General features: G+C 40.6%; 2 protein-coding genes across 11 annotated transcripts in view; both read left to right on the forward strand.

Annotated features, from left to right (window-relative positions):
• Window positions 1-13,531, forward strand: part of LOC103708687 (serine/threonine-protein kinase STY46-like) — a 40,733-nt gene extending 27,202 nt beyond the window's left edge. For 5 of the 10 annotated variants that reach the window (XM_039123831.1, XM_039123834.1, XM_039123837.1 and 2 more), the window contains 5 exons: window positions 2,129-2,224; window positions 6,592-6,672; window positions 6,797-6,850; window positions 12,018-12,152; window positions 12,223-12,570. In XM_039123831.1, coding sequence (XP_038979759.1) covers window positions 2,129-2,224; window positions 6,592-6,672; window positions 6,797-6,850; window positions 12,018-12,152; window positions 12,223-12,297 — 441 coding nt within the window. In that variant the 3' untranslated portion in view covers window positions 12,298-12,570. Of the gene's footprint in view, window positions 1-2,128; window positions 2,225-4,777; window positions 4,876-6,591; window positions 6,673-6,796; window positions 6,852-12,017; window positions 12,153-12,222; window positions 12,571-13,378 lie in introns of those variants that run through there. The other 5 variants (XM_039123833.1, XM_039123832.1, XM_026805263.2 and 2 more) reach the window with 5 other exon arrangements.
• Window positions 13,532-13,786: 255 nt separating this feature from the next.
• LOC103708686 (hevamine-A-like) lies at window positions 13,787-15,377 on the forward strand. The gene has a single exon (XM_008793736.4). The coding sequence runs from the start codon at window positions 14,275-14,277 to the stop codon at window positions 15,166-15,168; it is 894 nt and encodes a 297-aa protein (XP_008791958.2). The 5' UTR covers window positions 13,787-14,274; the 3' UTR covers window positions 15,169-15,377.
• Window positions 15,378-15,885: the final 508 nt, after the last annotated feature.

The following is a 15,885-nucleotide window of genomic DNA, read 5'->3' on the forward strand; positions in this document are numbered from 1 at the left end:
AAATAGACCAGTTTTGGTGCTAGGCTAGGCCAAAGGGCTGGGCCTTACATTCAGGATCAGGGAATGCTATTATAGTTATCATGTGTTGCCGCATGTTTTTAAAATGGAGTTGCTGAAAAAAAGAACCAATGTGTACTTGAGGTATTTCGTGCTTTTCTTTTTAAAAGAATTTTTCCAAAAACTTATTGGTGTGATGTTTTGTTAATTGCTTGCTATTTAATAAATAGGACCCATCTTCTATGTTGGGCTATAAAAGTCCTATGCAAGTTTTCTGTCCTCATGAATCTGTTTTTCATATAATTCCCCATGTCTTGTGCACACGTTTGTTTTGTTCACTACATTAGTTTTTCTCTAGAAAGGTTGCATCATAAATTTTTCAAACGTATCTTCTTCTATATGCCCACTGTTAAATGGGTTATAGATGTTATGTTCCTGTTTCACATAAAATGTATACCTCCTTGGATGTTACCTTTTATGAAGAAACGCCATATTACTCGTGGAGGCCTTTCTTTTGATGATACTTTTTTTTATCTCAAGGTGGAAATGGAATTTCGAAATTTCCTTTTCTTTTGGTCCTTGTTGATGAACCATCTCATATCCCACAAGTCAAGGAGACACCTTAGACAATTGTGTACACTAGGAGAAACAAGAATAATAAGCTAAAACAGACCTCTAATTAATTAGCTGACTTGAGAAAAGATCCAAATACAATTATCCATTCTTCCTCTATACCTAGTCCTAATGATGACTTATCCATTCTTCTTCGGAGGCCTAAGAGATCTTGGACTTCACGTCTTATCAATCATTTTGTTCCTTTGACTCTTAATTTCTCCTGGGTCATTTGCTCTTGCCTACTGGAAACACTTCACAAAAATGAAACATGGGAATCAGTACCATTGCCTACTGGAAAATGAATATAATAAAGTTTCAACCTGGATGCCTCAATTGAGAAATACAAGGCTAAACTGTAGCTAAGGATACTCTCAAATCTATGATGTAGACTATTTGGAGGCTTTTTCTCCAGTGGCCAAGATTAACTTTGTCAGAGTGGTTAATTATATTACAGTGAATCGTGGATTATTGTTATTCCAACTTGTTGTGAAGAATGCATTCTTGCCTGGAAACTTATCTGAAGAGGTCTGCATGCATCCACCTCCTGGATCTACTCTAGCTAAAGGTTTATCTCTTGTTTGTTAATCGAAGAAGTCAATTGTAGTTTGATAAGTTCAATAGTGCATTGTTTGACTTTTGATTCCAATAGAACCAAGCTGATCATTCTTTGTTTATCAAGAAAACACCTAGAGGTACAATTAAGGTTCGCAATCTCGATACCTAATATCGTTCCGTACGGTATGGTACAGTAAGCAACTTGTACCAAGACAGTTCTCAAGCTATTTTTCTCACTTTTATCATGGTATTGCTTGAAATTGGGAGATACGGATCGGTACGTCTTGATATGGGTTAGTACAGGTTAGTATGGGTTTTGTACCAATCTGAATACTATTTATGAACTGGTCCGACCTAGTATGGTATGGTACGCCTTGAATCGGGCAATTTTGGTACAATGTTTGGCTGGCTCGATCTAGTGCACGTCGTCCTTACCAAGCCAAGCCAACCAAAACTGCTTAGTTCCAAGCAATTTGGTTTAGTAAGGGCCCCATACCAGCACAATAGGCAGATCCGTGCTATGATCAAGCTAACTTAGTTTAAAAAAATCTTAGTATATATTAGTGCTTTAGGTTAAGTAAAGCTTATTTGTGTATGAGAAATAGAGGATTGATTCATCCTTGAATTTGAAAACTTGGATCAAGTTGGCCTTGTAAATAAAGAAGTGTTTTGCTTGACCTATTGAGATCATGGGCTTTATTATTCAATAAATGCATTATCTCAAGGAATACAAGTGAAAATATTGATCCAAGGGACATTTGACAATTTGTTATCACTATAACTTTATTAAAATTTTTAAATGCATTTATCTCTTTCTTGAATTTTCTTTTCTAAAACTTAGTGGTGCTTGTGAACATTTTCTTTTTCTTTTTCTTCGACCTTTGTTGGCCTATGTTTATTATGTCTACTATTTCCTCTTTTATTCATTTGTTTTCAGATTTTGATGCATCATTCTTCATAGGTTGTCAAGGTTGCAGATTTTGGAGTAGCACGAGTTAAAGCTCAATCTGGAGTTATGACAGCAGAGACAGGAACATACCGTTGGATGGCTCCTGAGGTGTTTTTTGGATACTTATCCTAACTACTTTCAAACTTTCCAACTGCAACATTTTGTCTATTTTGAGTTCTTACAATGTGTTGATGTTTGATAATGTTGTCTAACAAACCAAAACTCGAACTTATGAATCCGAAAGTGTAACTATTGTAGTCAGTCAAATATAGATTCGAAAGTAACACTGAGATAGAGCCTTTCCCTGGGCAACCAAATGATTGAACATATATTAATTAAAAGCATAATAGGAACCAAAACAAGAGTTTAAATCTCGGTATCAGGTCTATCTTGGTTTGCTTCTGGGATGGTACAAAATTGGGATAGGACGATAAAGTTAGGACAAATGGGAAAAGATGTTAACAACAACAACAATGAAAAAAAAAAATCGTCCCAATCTGTTTTGACCATCACGGTGTGACCCAAATGTTGGGTTGCAATTAGGACAGTCAGGATGTCCCAATTCAGTAGAGAATCAGTACCCCCTAGGTGTCTTGGTCCTGGCTCTCAGAATAGTATGGTACCAAGTACCAACGCTACCGTCCCAGTCCTACTGGACTCAAATCCTTGAATTATAGTCTTGAAAACACATACAATCACATCCTGAACATAGCCTATTTTATGTAATATTATACCTTGAAATGTTACAAAGCAACGTTATGTAGAATGTTATATGGTTGGTGTTGCTTGAATACCTACCTGATCCCTAAAATGTACTCCACAAATTGATTGTTCTTATCCTCCAAAACTGATTGCAACTTTAACCAATTACTCTAAATGTTTCTAATAATGACAGGAATGAGCTACGCATGGTTAACAGAGTGTAATTTCTCATTAAAAAAGTTCCAACAAAAATAAGATAAATCAAATCATCATTCAGAAGTTTGAGCAATAGGTTAATGAAACGCTAAGCATGATATATTGTGAAAGGACTAAAATGCTAAGAATAGAAAATAGTCTAGAACCATATATTGTTTGAAAGATTCACTCATATGCTCAAGGCTATTTGTATATTCATTTCTAGTGCAACTGAGCGCATTTATACTATAGCCAGCAATTCAGATGAGGCTACTCATTATTTTTGTTGCTGGTGCTGAGGCCACCTATGATCCTAAAGGTCCAGTTGCAACAATTGGACAACGATACACATATATTCATTCATAATTTAAATGAGGCCACTCATACCACCTGGTTATAGGTCCACTTATTTCCTGATTGACAATTCGAAAGGGGTCACTTATACTACCGAGTTAAAGCTCCTCTTTCATCTTTTAGATAGAGCTTTTTTTAAGAATTAATAGGATTTCAATATGCTGCCATGGAAGCTCTAATGAAACATAAATAGTAATGCAATTAAGTACATAAAAGAAACTCATATAAGTAGAATTTCAAGATGTAACATGTGCATACAGGTTCAAAAAATATTAAGTCAAACCTATATGATTTCCAAAATTTTAAAAAATAAACTAGACCTTATTTCAAATGATGTTAAGTGTAAATTTCCTCAAAGGAATAAATACAATAAGATCATTATAACTAATTTTACATCTTAAAAGCTGAAACTGAAGCTGATAAGAGTCCAATATATCAATATAATTGAACTTTCTAAAGTTGACTAGTGTTTTGGGGTTTCAAAATTCATCAGGGCTAAAGATCTAGTTCATATTGATCCTTATCTGGTGCACCATACTAGATTGATGGAAAATTGAGTATATATTTGTAATGACCTGAGATATGAACTCACTTGAATCTAGAGTCGTGACTCGCATAACCAATCAAAAGGATGCAAAGATGGAAAAAAAATATTACAAACTAGAACAAAAACAAATGATATTATAGAGTTTTTTAAAGTAGAAAACTAGAATAATCCAATACGACTCTAGGATAAAATCCATTTTGCAACATAGTGTACCTTCAAGACGTATGTGCTTGGTGCTACCTCAATTATGGTATGCCGTACTGGCCCGAACCGTACAGTACGGGGCATACCGTACTGTATCGGTTTGGTAACAGTATCTGGTATGGATGACATACAAACATTTGGTATGTCAAAAAATTTTTGTACTATACTGTACCGACATTGTGCTAGTGTGGCACTGATATGGAGTCTAGTACCGGGCAAACCTTAACCTCAATGCTTACCAAATCCAAAAGTGCACCTCCAAAGTTGATCCTTATATATTCCTCTTTATTCACAATCTAGTTTAACTCTCTTATCAATCACTTTGAAAAGTTAATGATCATGATGGGAGCGAGCAACATAGCTTGATAAGTAGTAACTTCACCATTGCCTAAGGAATTTAAGTCTAATTTGATATCAAATAGTGTTTAGCACATATTTCATAAATTAAGTTTTTAGAAAATGCTTAGATAAAGGTTCAATGAAACAATATCAAGATGAAGTATTGAAAATAAAATCTTCTAACAAAGATTCATGTAGTCGGAAGAGACAAAAATCATGGAAAGGTCTTAACTGATTCACATAAATGACATTTTCTTATAAGAAAAGCCATATTTTATTCTTTTACCCTTAATCCACATAACTTCTCCTTGCTATTGCAGATGAGGCCAGATAAAATCCTTACAAGTAAACTAGATGAGGCCAAATAAATCCTATACTGGAGAAAAAGTATTTCGGATGGGGCTACATACTCCTTGAGGTCCGTATATACCACTTTGCTAAGGGTTCACGAGAATCCTCATCCACAATTTGAATGTTGCTACCTATAAACCTAGCCAGGGATCCTAAGAAATCCTCATTATTGTTCAAACAGGGGTGAAATCAAGGTCGGCAGAACCATCCCAAACTGGGCGGTTCCGACCATTCCGAGCCGTACCGGTGACTCATCAGTACAGTTCCGGCAATGAAAACTAGACCCGTTGCCAAAGCCGGAGAAGGAGAAGAAAAGAGAGAGTGAGCGGGGGAGGGAAGAAAAGGGAAGGGTGGCAGACGCTGGCGGAGGCCGTTACTAGACCTCTATTTCGTTCAAAATAGAAAAACCAGCCGCGGTTTCCGCCGGCCCCTTATGGCATCCGCCCGCCTCTGTCAGCATCTGCTAGCCTCCACCAGCCCCCCTTCCTCTCTCCTCCTCTTTCTCTTTCTTTTCCTCTCTCCAACGGTACAATTGACTCTGTCGGTATGGGCCCGGTACAGCCCGTACCGACTCGTCCCACCAGAGCACCGGTACGGTGCTCGGTACCGGTTCCTCCGACCTTGGGTGAAATACTAGCTCGCAAGGGGACCACATCTATATCTTTTATGTATGATAATAATACTCAGTTTTGAAAGGGTTTCACAAATATAACCTAAAACACTTATCTGAAGTTCCAAATAAAAGCCGCAAATATATGAGGTTTTCATAAAAATATATTCTTAATTCAATCATGCACATATGTGAGCTCAAAACATCATTTAGAGGACCAAATCATAATTTCAGATTAACAAGTATCAAATTTCCAAAGATTAACAAGTAAGGATCCTGGTACTGATCATAATTTTTATGTAGAATAACTTTAGAATCCAAAATAAATTGCAGATTCAATGGCCTGAAGGAGCCCTAGGTTTTGAAAGCTATTTAATGTGTTAGAATTTGGAATTAATACTTAATTTGGAAATATAAAAAGCACATTTTTTATCTCAAAATTCAAACACCAAACAGTACTTGGATTCAAGGGTTATACAGGATTTCCAAGGTTGCTAATTATAGGTTCCAAAGCAATGTCTAGGTCTAAAGAAACTTGAACATAAGTTTTACAAAAACAAAATCTAATGTGACTTCAAGATGGGATGATGAATTGCATACAAGAAGCCATGAAATATAAAATTTATGCAAGGTTGGAACGGACCTAAATCCAAAAAGAATTTAAAGGCTCACAAACTCTCATAAATCCAAACGAATATGGAGTCATCACTACCTTGTAACGCCAAAAGAGTCCTAAAGCCCTTGTGAAAGTTCCTCCTTCCTCTTCACACTTTCACTTTTCTCCTCCTTAGCTGGTCCCCCTTGCCTCTTTTTATAGGCAAGGTAAGTTGGCTAAGCAGGTGAGGCCCACTAGGTGATTCATCCACTTAGATCATTTGACTCACCTACTAAAATAATTTGTCTAAGTAGGTTGGTCTAGAGGTCAAGCAAGTTCGGCAATTTGGGAAAAGGTTGATGATATTTGGCATGTTACAGTTAAGAAATTATATTGATGATAAACAGACACACACACACACACACAGAGAGAGAGAGAGAGAACAAAGGTTCAGCAATGTGTAATGTAATATGTTTTCCTTACATGTTAGCTATTCAGCTGGAATAGATTGCCATATCTTTTCCAGAAAGAGTTTTCTGTTCTCAACAGTTTCTCATCAACATAATTTTGGTTTCTAGGTCGGCGAACACAAGCCCTATGATCAGAAGGCTGATGTTTTCAGTTTTGGCATTGTGCTGTGGGAGTTGCTTACTGGGAAGGTATTTGCAGCATTTTCTTGACATAACACCTTTTGACATATAATATATACAAGCCTCTTTGCTACATTGATTTTGCTTCTCTTTTTTCACTGATATGATTTAATATCACAATCCCTTTTATCAGGTACCATATGAGGACTTAACACCATTACAAGCAGCAGTGGGTGTGGTTGAAAAGGTATACATCATACTTCTTTCCAATATAAATTGTTCCTTCATGATTTAACTTCTTAAAAACTACACATGACAGTGAACCAATTTTTTTCTTTTTTTGCACTCTTTTCTATTGAGTATATACTATTTGCTCATCCCTTCTCCCATCCATTCTCTATAAAAAACCCTGGACATTAACAAATATACTCAACTATGGCATTACATGAGTTTATTGGCAACTTGTTAAATAATTTGCCTAGTGCAGTTTTCTGTTTTGAGGTTATAAATATGTAGTTCTACGTTACATGTATTATTATTATTATTTTTATTGTTACATCGGCAACTCACACATAACAAGTGGGAGCAAGGTCTGCTGAACCGACCTGTACCGGTCGGTTCAGCCCGTGACAGGCACCGGTCCGGTACGAAGGTAGAAATCGGTTCGGACCCAATCTGGGTCGGAACCGGTCGCTTCGTGGCTCGTACCGGTGCGAACCGGCTCGACTCACATCGGTACGAGCACCGCTCGGTTCGCACGGATACTTGCTCAAACCAGTGGGAACTACTCGGTTCGCACCGGTAGGAGTGGGGGACAACGCGTGGCTGTAGCCACGTGCTAAGTGCCAGCCACGCGCTAAGTGCCCGCGCTATGGCACTTTTGAAAGTGCCACAATGCAGAGAATGTGGCACTTGCCACGCGCTGTGGGCCAATGCGATAGTCAAGGCTATCAAACCATTATATGAAGTGCTGCGGGCCGTGGATAGCGAGAGGTACCCCTAGATGGGCTTTTTGTATCACATGATGAAGAATGCAAAGGCTCAGATCATGGAGGCAAATGTAGCCCATGCTCAAGAGTACATCGACATTATTGAGCGGCAGTAGAAAGCCCAAATGGGTGGAAAATTGCATCTAGGAGGTAAGCGATAATATTGATAATTATACTGATGGATATATTTGTATAATTATACTAAGATGGTGTCGTCTATGTGCAGCATACTATCTGAATCTCTGGTTCCAGTACGAGAGTGGAATTGGTATGGATGATGAACTTCTTGATGCTCTGCGTAATGTTATTTATAAAATGGAGCCTGATTCAGAAATCGCCGCGTCATGTATAGAAGAGGTAACTATGATTTAGTAGCATATGTAAATATATCGGATCTTATATTATTAACATACTACAACAAGTTTTTTTCACTGACCAAATTATTTAGAGAGGACAGCCACAGCTTTGGACAACGACCAGCTGTCGTGAGAAAGATAACTATGAATTCAGGTACAATACAAATCTGCAAGACATTTTTGCAGCTGAATTATCTTCAACTGTGAGGCCATCATATATGTAATTATTTTCAATATTTTTGCAGCTGAATGGTGGATTCATTTTGGCGGATCCGTAAAAAATCTTAAGCGGATAGCTATTTGGATCCTCTTCCAAACGGTCTCCTCGAGTGGCTTTGAGCACAACTGGTTCACCTTCGCCCTCATCCACAACAAACAGAAAAACCGTTTGACACAAAAGCGCCTTAACGACCGAGTTTATGTGCAGTACAATCTGCGGTTGAGGCTAAAATGCATTCAGGAGGAAATGAAGTTCAAGTATGCAGATCCCATCTATAGGACTTTCATAGATGATGACGATAATGCTATGCTTGACTGGCTTGCGGGCCAGCAGTAGAAGTCCGAGCTTGATGAACCAGGATCGCCTTGACGACCAGCCAGCATCATAGCCATCGAGGCTATGGTCGATCCACAGCAATGGGCTGAGCGCAACATTCCACGCACTCCTACAGCTGATAGGACGTGGCTAGAGGGGAGCCAGTCACCACATGACTGGTACGACACTTTCGTTTAGAGAGATGATTCTCTGATGCGAGGACGAGGACGCTCTAGTATCCAGTCGACTCGATCAGGTGGGCGTCAATCCTAGCAAACGAGAAAGGAAAAGGGCCCCAATGGAGAGTGTCGAGGAGACTTGGATTAGCAGCGATAAAGGTTCTGGTGGTGATGGATCTACTGCCATGAAGAGAGTGGAGAACAGTATGGTACTACTTATGAGATACAGTCGGAGAAAGGTTTTCGATACACCAATGAGTTCCAGTTTACGCATGCTACACAAGATATGGATCACGGTAGGCCGTCTGATATAGGCCGGTTAGATACCATTGCATATCGAAGACGGGCTCCTCGAGGTCGTTCAGGAGGACAGGATGCAGCTGCAGATGACCTCCCATGTGGAGTAGGATCCATTGATGTATCAAGTTTCGAGTCTTCCTATTATCTGCGGCCTCAGCCGGCCTATGGATATGGTGCATCGGAGTCATCTTTCGGTGGCTACTGCTCTGCGCAGCCCGGAGGGTCTTACGGGTCGGATTTTGATGCCGGCATATTTGGATGGGCCCTTCCACAACCATATTATCAAGACACCTCTCAGAGCTAGAGCTTCAGTGAGAGATCCGAGAGTTCTTATGATCCGACGCGCATTTCTCGGAGATTGAGCATATAAGACTACAACGCCGCTTGGTTAGAGGGATGGGTTGATCTGCCTCTGTATTATGCTGATGATTCAGATATCGACAAGAAGCATCGCCACTCGATCCGATTTTAGATATCCGAGAGTGCTTTGAATGTATGTAATTGATTGTATCTTAATTTGAAGATATTTTATATTTTTCATCTTATTATTTGAGTCATTTGGAAGGAATAAGATGCATCTTCTAGTTTAAACCTTAAATCTAAATATAGAAACATCAAAAAAATATCCAAAAGTGAGAAAACTCCCCTCCCCCCTAAAAAAAAAAACGACAACGGGGTTGAAACCAGGCCGAACCAGCCCTATCGGTACGGTATTGGTTCGGCACCGATACCGGAGCCTACCGGTTGTCAGTACGCTAGGTACCGCGTACCTTGGGTGTGATAATTGTCCAAAAAATCAGAAAGTAAAATAGACTGCAGGGAAGACGGGACAGAAGCCTGGTTCACCCAGATGAAGTCGCCTGAATGATGAGCCGCATAGGAGACCACCCAATCCGCCGCACTGTTGCCTTCTCTGTAGACATGAGAGGCCCGATGGGAGATGCATTCACCTAGCAGACGGCGAATGTCGTGGAGCAATCGCAATCCTCCATCAATGCCCCTGGTCCCCTGGATCCCTCGGATCACCGTGGTAAATTCCCTCTCAATGATAATGCGGTCTGCCCCCAACATCCGTCTCGCATAGTATACTTCCTTCCATGCTGCTCTTAACTTAGTACTGTTGACAGACTGGTCGAAGATACACCGACCCCCAGCCGATGTCGCACCAACCACCCTTCTGGGTACTGCCGTCGAAGTTTACCTTGAGGAAGCCAGGGTGTGGGGGCTCCCAGGAAATGAGAACACACCTGGGCGCTACGTGAGCAAAATGAGAGCCCCAGATTTTCCTGGTCGCCCCAAGGGACGACGACGCAGTGACCTCAAGTACCTCTACCGTATGAAGTAGGGTTCTGTCAACTACAACTCAATAGCTTGGCTTTATCCTCAAAGATGCAGGCATTCCGATCTAGCCAGTAATGATAAGCCAGATAGGCTGCCCTAATCTCCAGGGACAGAAGCCCGAGACTCCGAGAGGACTCAGCCAGTAGGGTCAGAAAGTCCTCTGTCGACGACCAGCTCCATCTCAAACTAGAGCAAGCCAAGGCACACTTCCATAACGCAGCCGCCCTCTAACAACCAAGGAGTACATGGAATATAGTCTCCTCGGTCTTCTAATAGGCCCAACATCCCGGGGCAATGCGCACCCCCCATCGGGCTAGGACTCCCCTGGTCGGCAGACATCCCTAGGCGACCTTCCAAGGCCACTCAAGGATGAATACGCGGCCGCCATGAATACATTACATGTATTATTGCTAGCTATGCTGGGAGCATTAGCCAACACATTAGCGCATTACTTAAAAGATTTATTCAGATTATGAGAAGATTGGATTGTCTCAGCTTCCTATCAAACATTCTTTATCCAACCTTCTTTTGGCCAAACATTGTATATATAGTGTTGATTCAATCCGCCAATTCCCGAATCCTTCATGTTATTTTATCTCTATGCCACCACTATTCCATGTTATTTATATACAATGGAATAATTTTGTCCTGTTTAGGCCTATTATAGTGTCAAATGAGTTAGCAATGTCCATGAGGTTTGATGCCTTATCACTTGATTGCAAGGTTTTAGGTGCCATTCCATACCATGCATGTACCTTTACATACCAGAAGGAAGCAGTACTTAGTATTTCCCCTTTACCAACGCTAGTTACAGGGCCGGCATACTCTACCAACAATCAGTTTGCCTTGGTGTTGGCATGAGTACCTTCCTTCAGCACTTAAAAACCTTGCTTGACAGCAAACACATTGTGAATTCATGTTATTAAGTTTCTATGCCTTCCCATTACTGTTGAGATAAGTAATTACATAACCACTAACATTTGTTGTTTCATGAGCATACCAGTCTTATCATGGTTACCACTTACCATACATGTGGTCAAGACCAATACATTCTCTTTAGCACAAAAAGCCCAACCTTCCTTACGCTAGAAATGGGTAAAATGCATGTATTCCGGTGGCAAACAAGTAAAATTGCAAAAAAAAAAAAAAGAAAAAAAAAATCTAGTGATGTCTTCTGCTCAATGTTTAATACCATAATTTGAGTTATAAGTTATAATTATTTGAGCGATATGGTATAATTATTTTGAGCTATGAGGTATAATTATTTGAGCATGAAAATGGATTTAGTTCTAGACTCAGATGATGGATTATAAGGGTTTTTTGATAGCACCTTGTAGCATGAGACGTGCTAATTTCCTTGGTTTTGCACTTTTATATCATGCAGTACATTTTAAGATTGTACTGGTCCTCAGCATGCTCAATAATATATGGATGCAATGGGGAGGAGAAAAGAACACACTCTTTCGCCAACTTGCTAGGAAACACAGATATCAGAATTCATTTTTCCATAACTTCAAGCTGCCAAACTCTATACCTTATGATTTTTGGCTTACCATGAAATTTTATTTTGCCCATAACTCATTTAGATATTTATTTTTCAAAAGAAGTAGATTAAGTTTCAGAATTAGTAGATGCTGAAATCTAGCTTCTGTTAATGTTCTTCCACTGCCATTTGGAAATACTGACTCAGCGGCCGTTTACGCTTTGGCTTCAGGGACTGCGTCCTATCATTCCTGAGCATACTCACCCTAAGCTTGCTGAACTGCTCAAAAGATGTTGGCAACAGGATCCATCTATAAGGCCAGATTTTTCAGAAATTTTTGAGATGCTAGATCTCATTGCTAAGGAGGTTGGTTATTAGACTCGTCTCTTGCGTGCCTTACAGGCATCATAACTGTGCTAATAAATTCGCTGAACAGGTTCTAGATGCGCAAGCGGATCGGCCCAAGAAGTCATCAGGGCGGTGTCTCTCAGTTTTCAGGCGGGGTCACTGAGAGATGTTTAGCTGTCCTTAAATCTGTTTGTATGTTCGTATCATGGCCTTTTATTCTTTTGCTGAAAATTTTCCTTTGAGCAGTATAGTGTTTGTATCAGTGGCTTATTTCCTCAATTTTGTGCTCTAATTCCATTTCTGGTGCTTCTTTTACAGTGTTCATCTCGCGAGAGTTTCATGTCCTGTACGTAATGTCTAGTGTTGGATATTATTTAAGTGTACTTGCAATAAGTGATTTGATTTTATGCCCTTAATAAAAGAAAGTATTTTGTCCCATTCTATCTAAAAGCTTAAGGATACTTTCGGAAAAAAAAATATTTCAATTTTTAGCCGGTAGGAATTGGACTTTTCCATATCTCACATGGGCTTTTCTTTTCTATGAAATAGGAGAATATTTCCATAGGAAAACTACTTTGTCATCTCTCTATTTTGAAAATTCCAACTAACATGAGGTATTTGTCTATTTTCCCATTGATCACACTTTTCCTCCTCTTCCCACGGGCCAAACGAGTTACTTATGGGAAAGAAAAACCCATGTATAGGAAAGCCAGCTTCCGATAGGTTGGAAATTATGGTAATTATTTTCCAAAAATGCCTTTTATGTATGTGATGTTTTTTTTTTCATGTAATCCTTTTATTAATGGTATAACAGATATTTTATATAATATTTTTTTTTTTAAAAAAAATAGATAGTCAACCAAGCATAAGTCACAAAAAGTGATATGGCATAAAACCAACCTTTCTATTGTGGATGGCTTTTCTATCGTGCATGGGTATGTGGCAAGCAATTTTGAAAAGGTTGAATTTTAGATGGTTACAACGCCGCAATTAAGAGAATCCAAAAATGAAAGGATAGTTATAGCTTGTGAGGAAGGATGGTTATGGCTTGTAAGGAAGGAGTTAATGGCTCATCCCTTGATTTCCACCACCAGTTGTAATGAATCTTTACTCCTACACCTATATAAGTAGGGGCAAGGGATCCCAAAAGGAGGAGCTCTCGTAGCTAAAGGCACTCATAGCTTAAAGCTCTTATGGTGAAAGGCTCTCAAGTCCTCATTCATCATTCTGCTCTTCTTTGGCAGGTTAGCAAGTTTATGAGTTGCCAAGGCCGAGGTGAGAAAGCCAAAATAAAGGCTGAGGTTGAGGTGGAGAGTGAGGCTGAGGTACTTGGCCTTGGCCGAGCTACCAAGCCGAAGGCCAAGGTGAGGAGCTCGAGGCAAAGTTCCAAAAGGCGGAGCTCTACAAAGCTAAGTTTTTAAAGTTGATTGGAAGGTTGACTAGAACTAGAAGACTAAGGTGAAAAGGTTGAGGTAAGAATATCGACCTGAGAAGGCCGAGATGATAAGGCCAGAAGAATGCAATATTCTAAACTAATCTTTTCTCTTATACTTGCTATTTTTCTACTCTTGTTTTAAAGCTCTTTCTGACTTAAGCATCGGAGGATCGATCGGAGCCATTCTAACGAGCCTTTTTGTATGTGTGTGCAGACCAACATCTCTCCATGAATTGATTGATACCCTCCAAACCTCCACAGTCAAGCAGGATTTTGGCGTCAATAGAAAGAATATTTTCTATACTATTTTTTATGATCAATTAAATGTATAAAAATTATTTTTTTGAGCATCATTTTTTTAAAAAATATATTTATTAAGATAATTTTTTTATGAGAACCAAATACACTCGACTCGTCTTGTTTCCGCAGTGGAGCTAACGTGTGCAAGCTAATCTTTCATGTAACTTTCAGGTAATCCCACTTCGTACTCACTCCGCGGCAAGCTAGCTGCCAAAATCAGAATAATTTTAAATAAGGTCGTCTGCGGACGCGGTCAGCTCGCACTCCAACCTAACCGAATGGGCACGCTGGCTTTTGGCATTCAAGGGACGAAACGCTCGCGCTCTATATAAAATCCCAGCTCGGTGCTGCTTTGAGGCACCAAGCCATCCCATTTCCTTCTTTCCACTACCCAACCGAGGAAAAATGGCACCATCCCGTCTTGCACAGTTCCTCCTCTTCCTCATCCTTTCCTTAATACTCTCCCGCTCCGACGCCGGGCGCATCGCCATCTACTGGGGCCAGAACGGCAACGAGGGCACCCTCGCCGAGACCTGCGCCACCGGAAACTACGCCTTCGTCAACCTGGCCTTCCTCTGCACCTTCGGCGCCGGCAGGACTCCGCAGCTCAACCTCGCAGGCCACTGCGACCCTTACTCCAGCGGCTGCACCGGCCTGAGCAGCGACATCAAGTCCTGCCAGGCCAAAGGCGTCAAGGTCATGCTCTCCATCGGCGGCGGCGCCGGGGCCTACTCCTTGGCTTCCAAAGATGACGCCGGGCAAGTAGCTCGATACATCTGGAACAGCTACCTCGGCGGGAAGTCCTCTTCTCGGCCTCTAGGCGATGCGGTGCTCGACGGCGTCGACTTCGACATCGAGGGAGGGAGCCCTGACCACTACGACGACCTGGCGAGGTCCCTCTCAGCTTACAGTACCAAGGGGAAGAAGGTCTACCTGACGGCGGCGCCGCAGTGCCCGTACCCGGATGCTTGGGTCGGCGGAGCCCTCGACACCGGGCTCTTCGACTACGTCTGGGTGCAATTCTACAACAATCCACCATGCCAGTATTCGCCGGGGGCGGTGACCAATCTGGAGGATGCTTGGAAGCAGTGGACGTCGGGGATCAAGGCCACCAAAATGTTCCTTGGCTTGCCGGCGGCGCCGGATGCGGCCGGGAGTGGGTTCATTCCGGTCGGGGACCTCAAGTCTCAGGTGCTTCCGGCGCTGAAGAAGTCTACCAAGTATGGAGGGGTGATGCTGTGGTCCAAGTACTATGATGACCAGACGGGGTACAGCAAGGCTATCAAGCCTGATATCTGATTTGGATTAGCTGTGCCTCTCTTGTTGGATGCTACTGCTTTAGAATCTGGGGAACTTAAATACTGTGTGAAATCTTAAGCTCATGTAGTTTATATATATATATATATATATGTAGTGGGGTTGTGATTGTGAGTGTTGGAGATGGCCGGGCTGGGTGTGTTTTATATTCCTCATGAAGATATTTAAAGTTCTTTGCACTTCCGTTTTGATGTCTCGTCCACTTTTGAGAAGTTCAGTTACTCACCATATCTATAGCTGCCACAATATTGTACATAGACAATAATAATAGGTAGGGATTCCAATATTCCAGTACTGGAGCAGTAAAAAAGATTAAAAGGTGTCCAAATCTGATCCATACTTGTTTTTATGTATAGAAGGCTCATAGACAATAAGCCACATAATAGATCTTAGATCACTTTAGTTACCTTCAACCTCTACCTTACTCATGTGAAGGTTGTTCCATCTAGATTTTTTTTGGAAGTTTTGAATAGATATAAACAAATTAGGCCCAGCCTGCCGAATCCGATATTGATCTAGAATGGACAGAATTTTTTGGCAATTCATATTTAGCCCGAATCTATAAATTGAACAATATAAACATATGGTAAAATATATTATACATTGTGTATTATATTTTTAAAGAGAAAGATCGAATCCTATATAGTAGGGCCCATTAGGATTTCAATGTGATTATGAAATTACCGTATAAAACAGAAA

The sequence above is a fragment of the Phoenix dactylifera genome, chromosome 2 (genome assembly GCF_009389715.1).
Source record: "Phoenix dactylifera cultivar Barhee BC4 chromosome 2, palm_55x_up_171113_PBpolish2nd_filt_p, whole genome shotgun sequence".
NCBI lineage: Eukaryota > Viridiplantae > Streptophyta > Magnoliopsida > Arecales > Arecaceae > Phoenix > Phoenix dactylifera.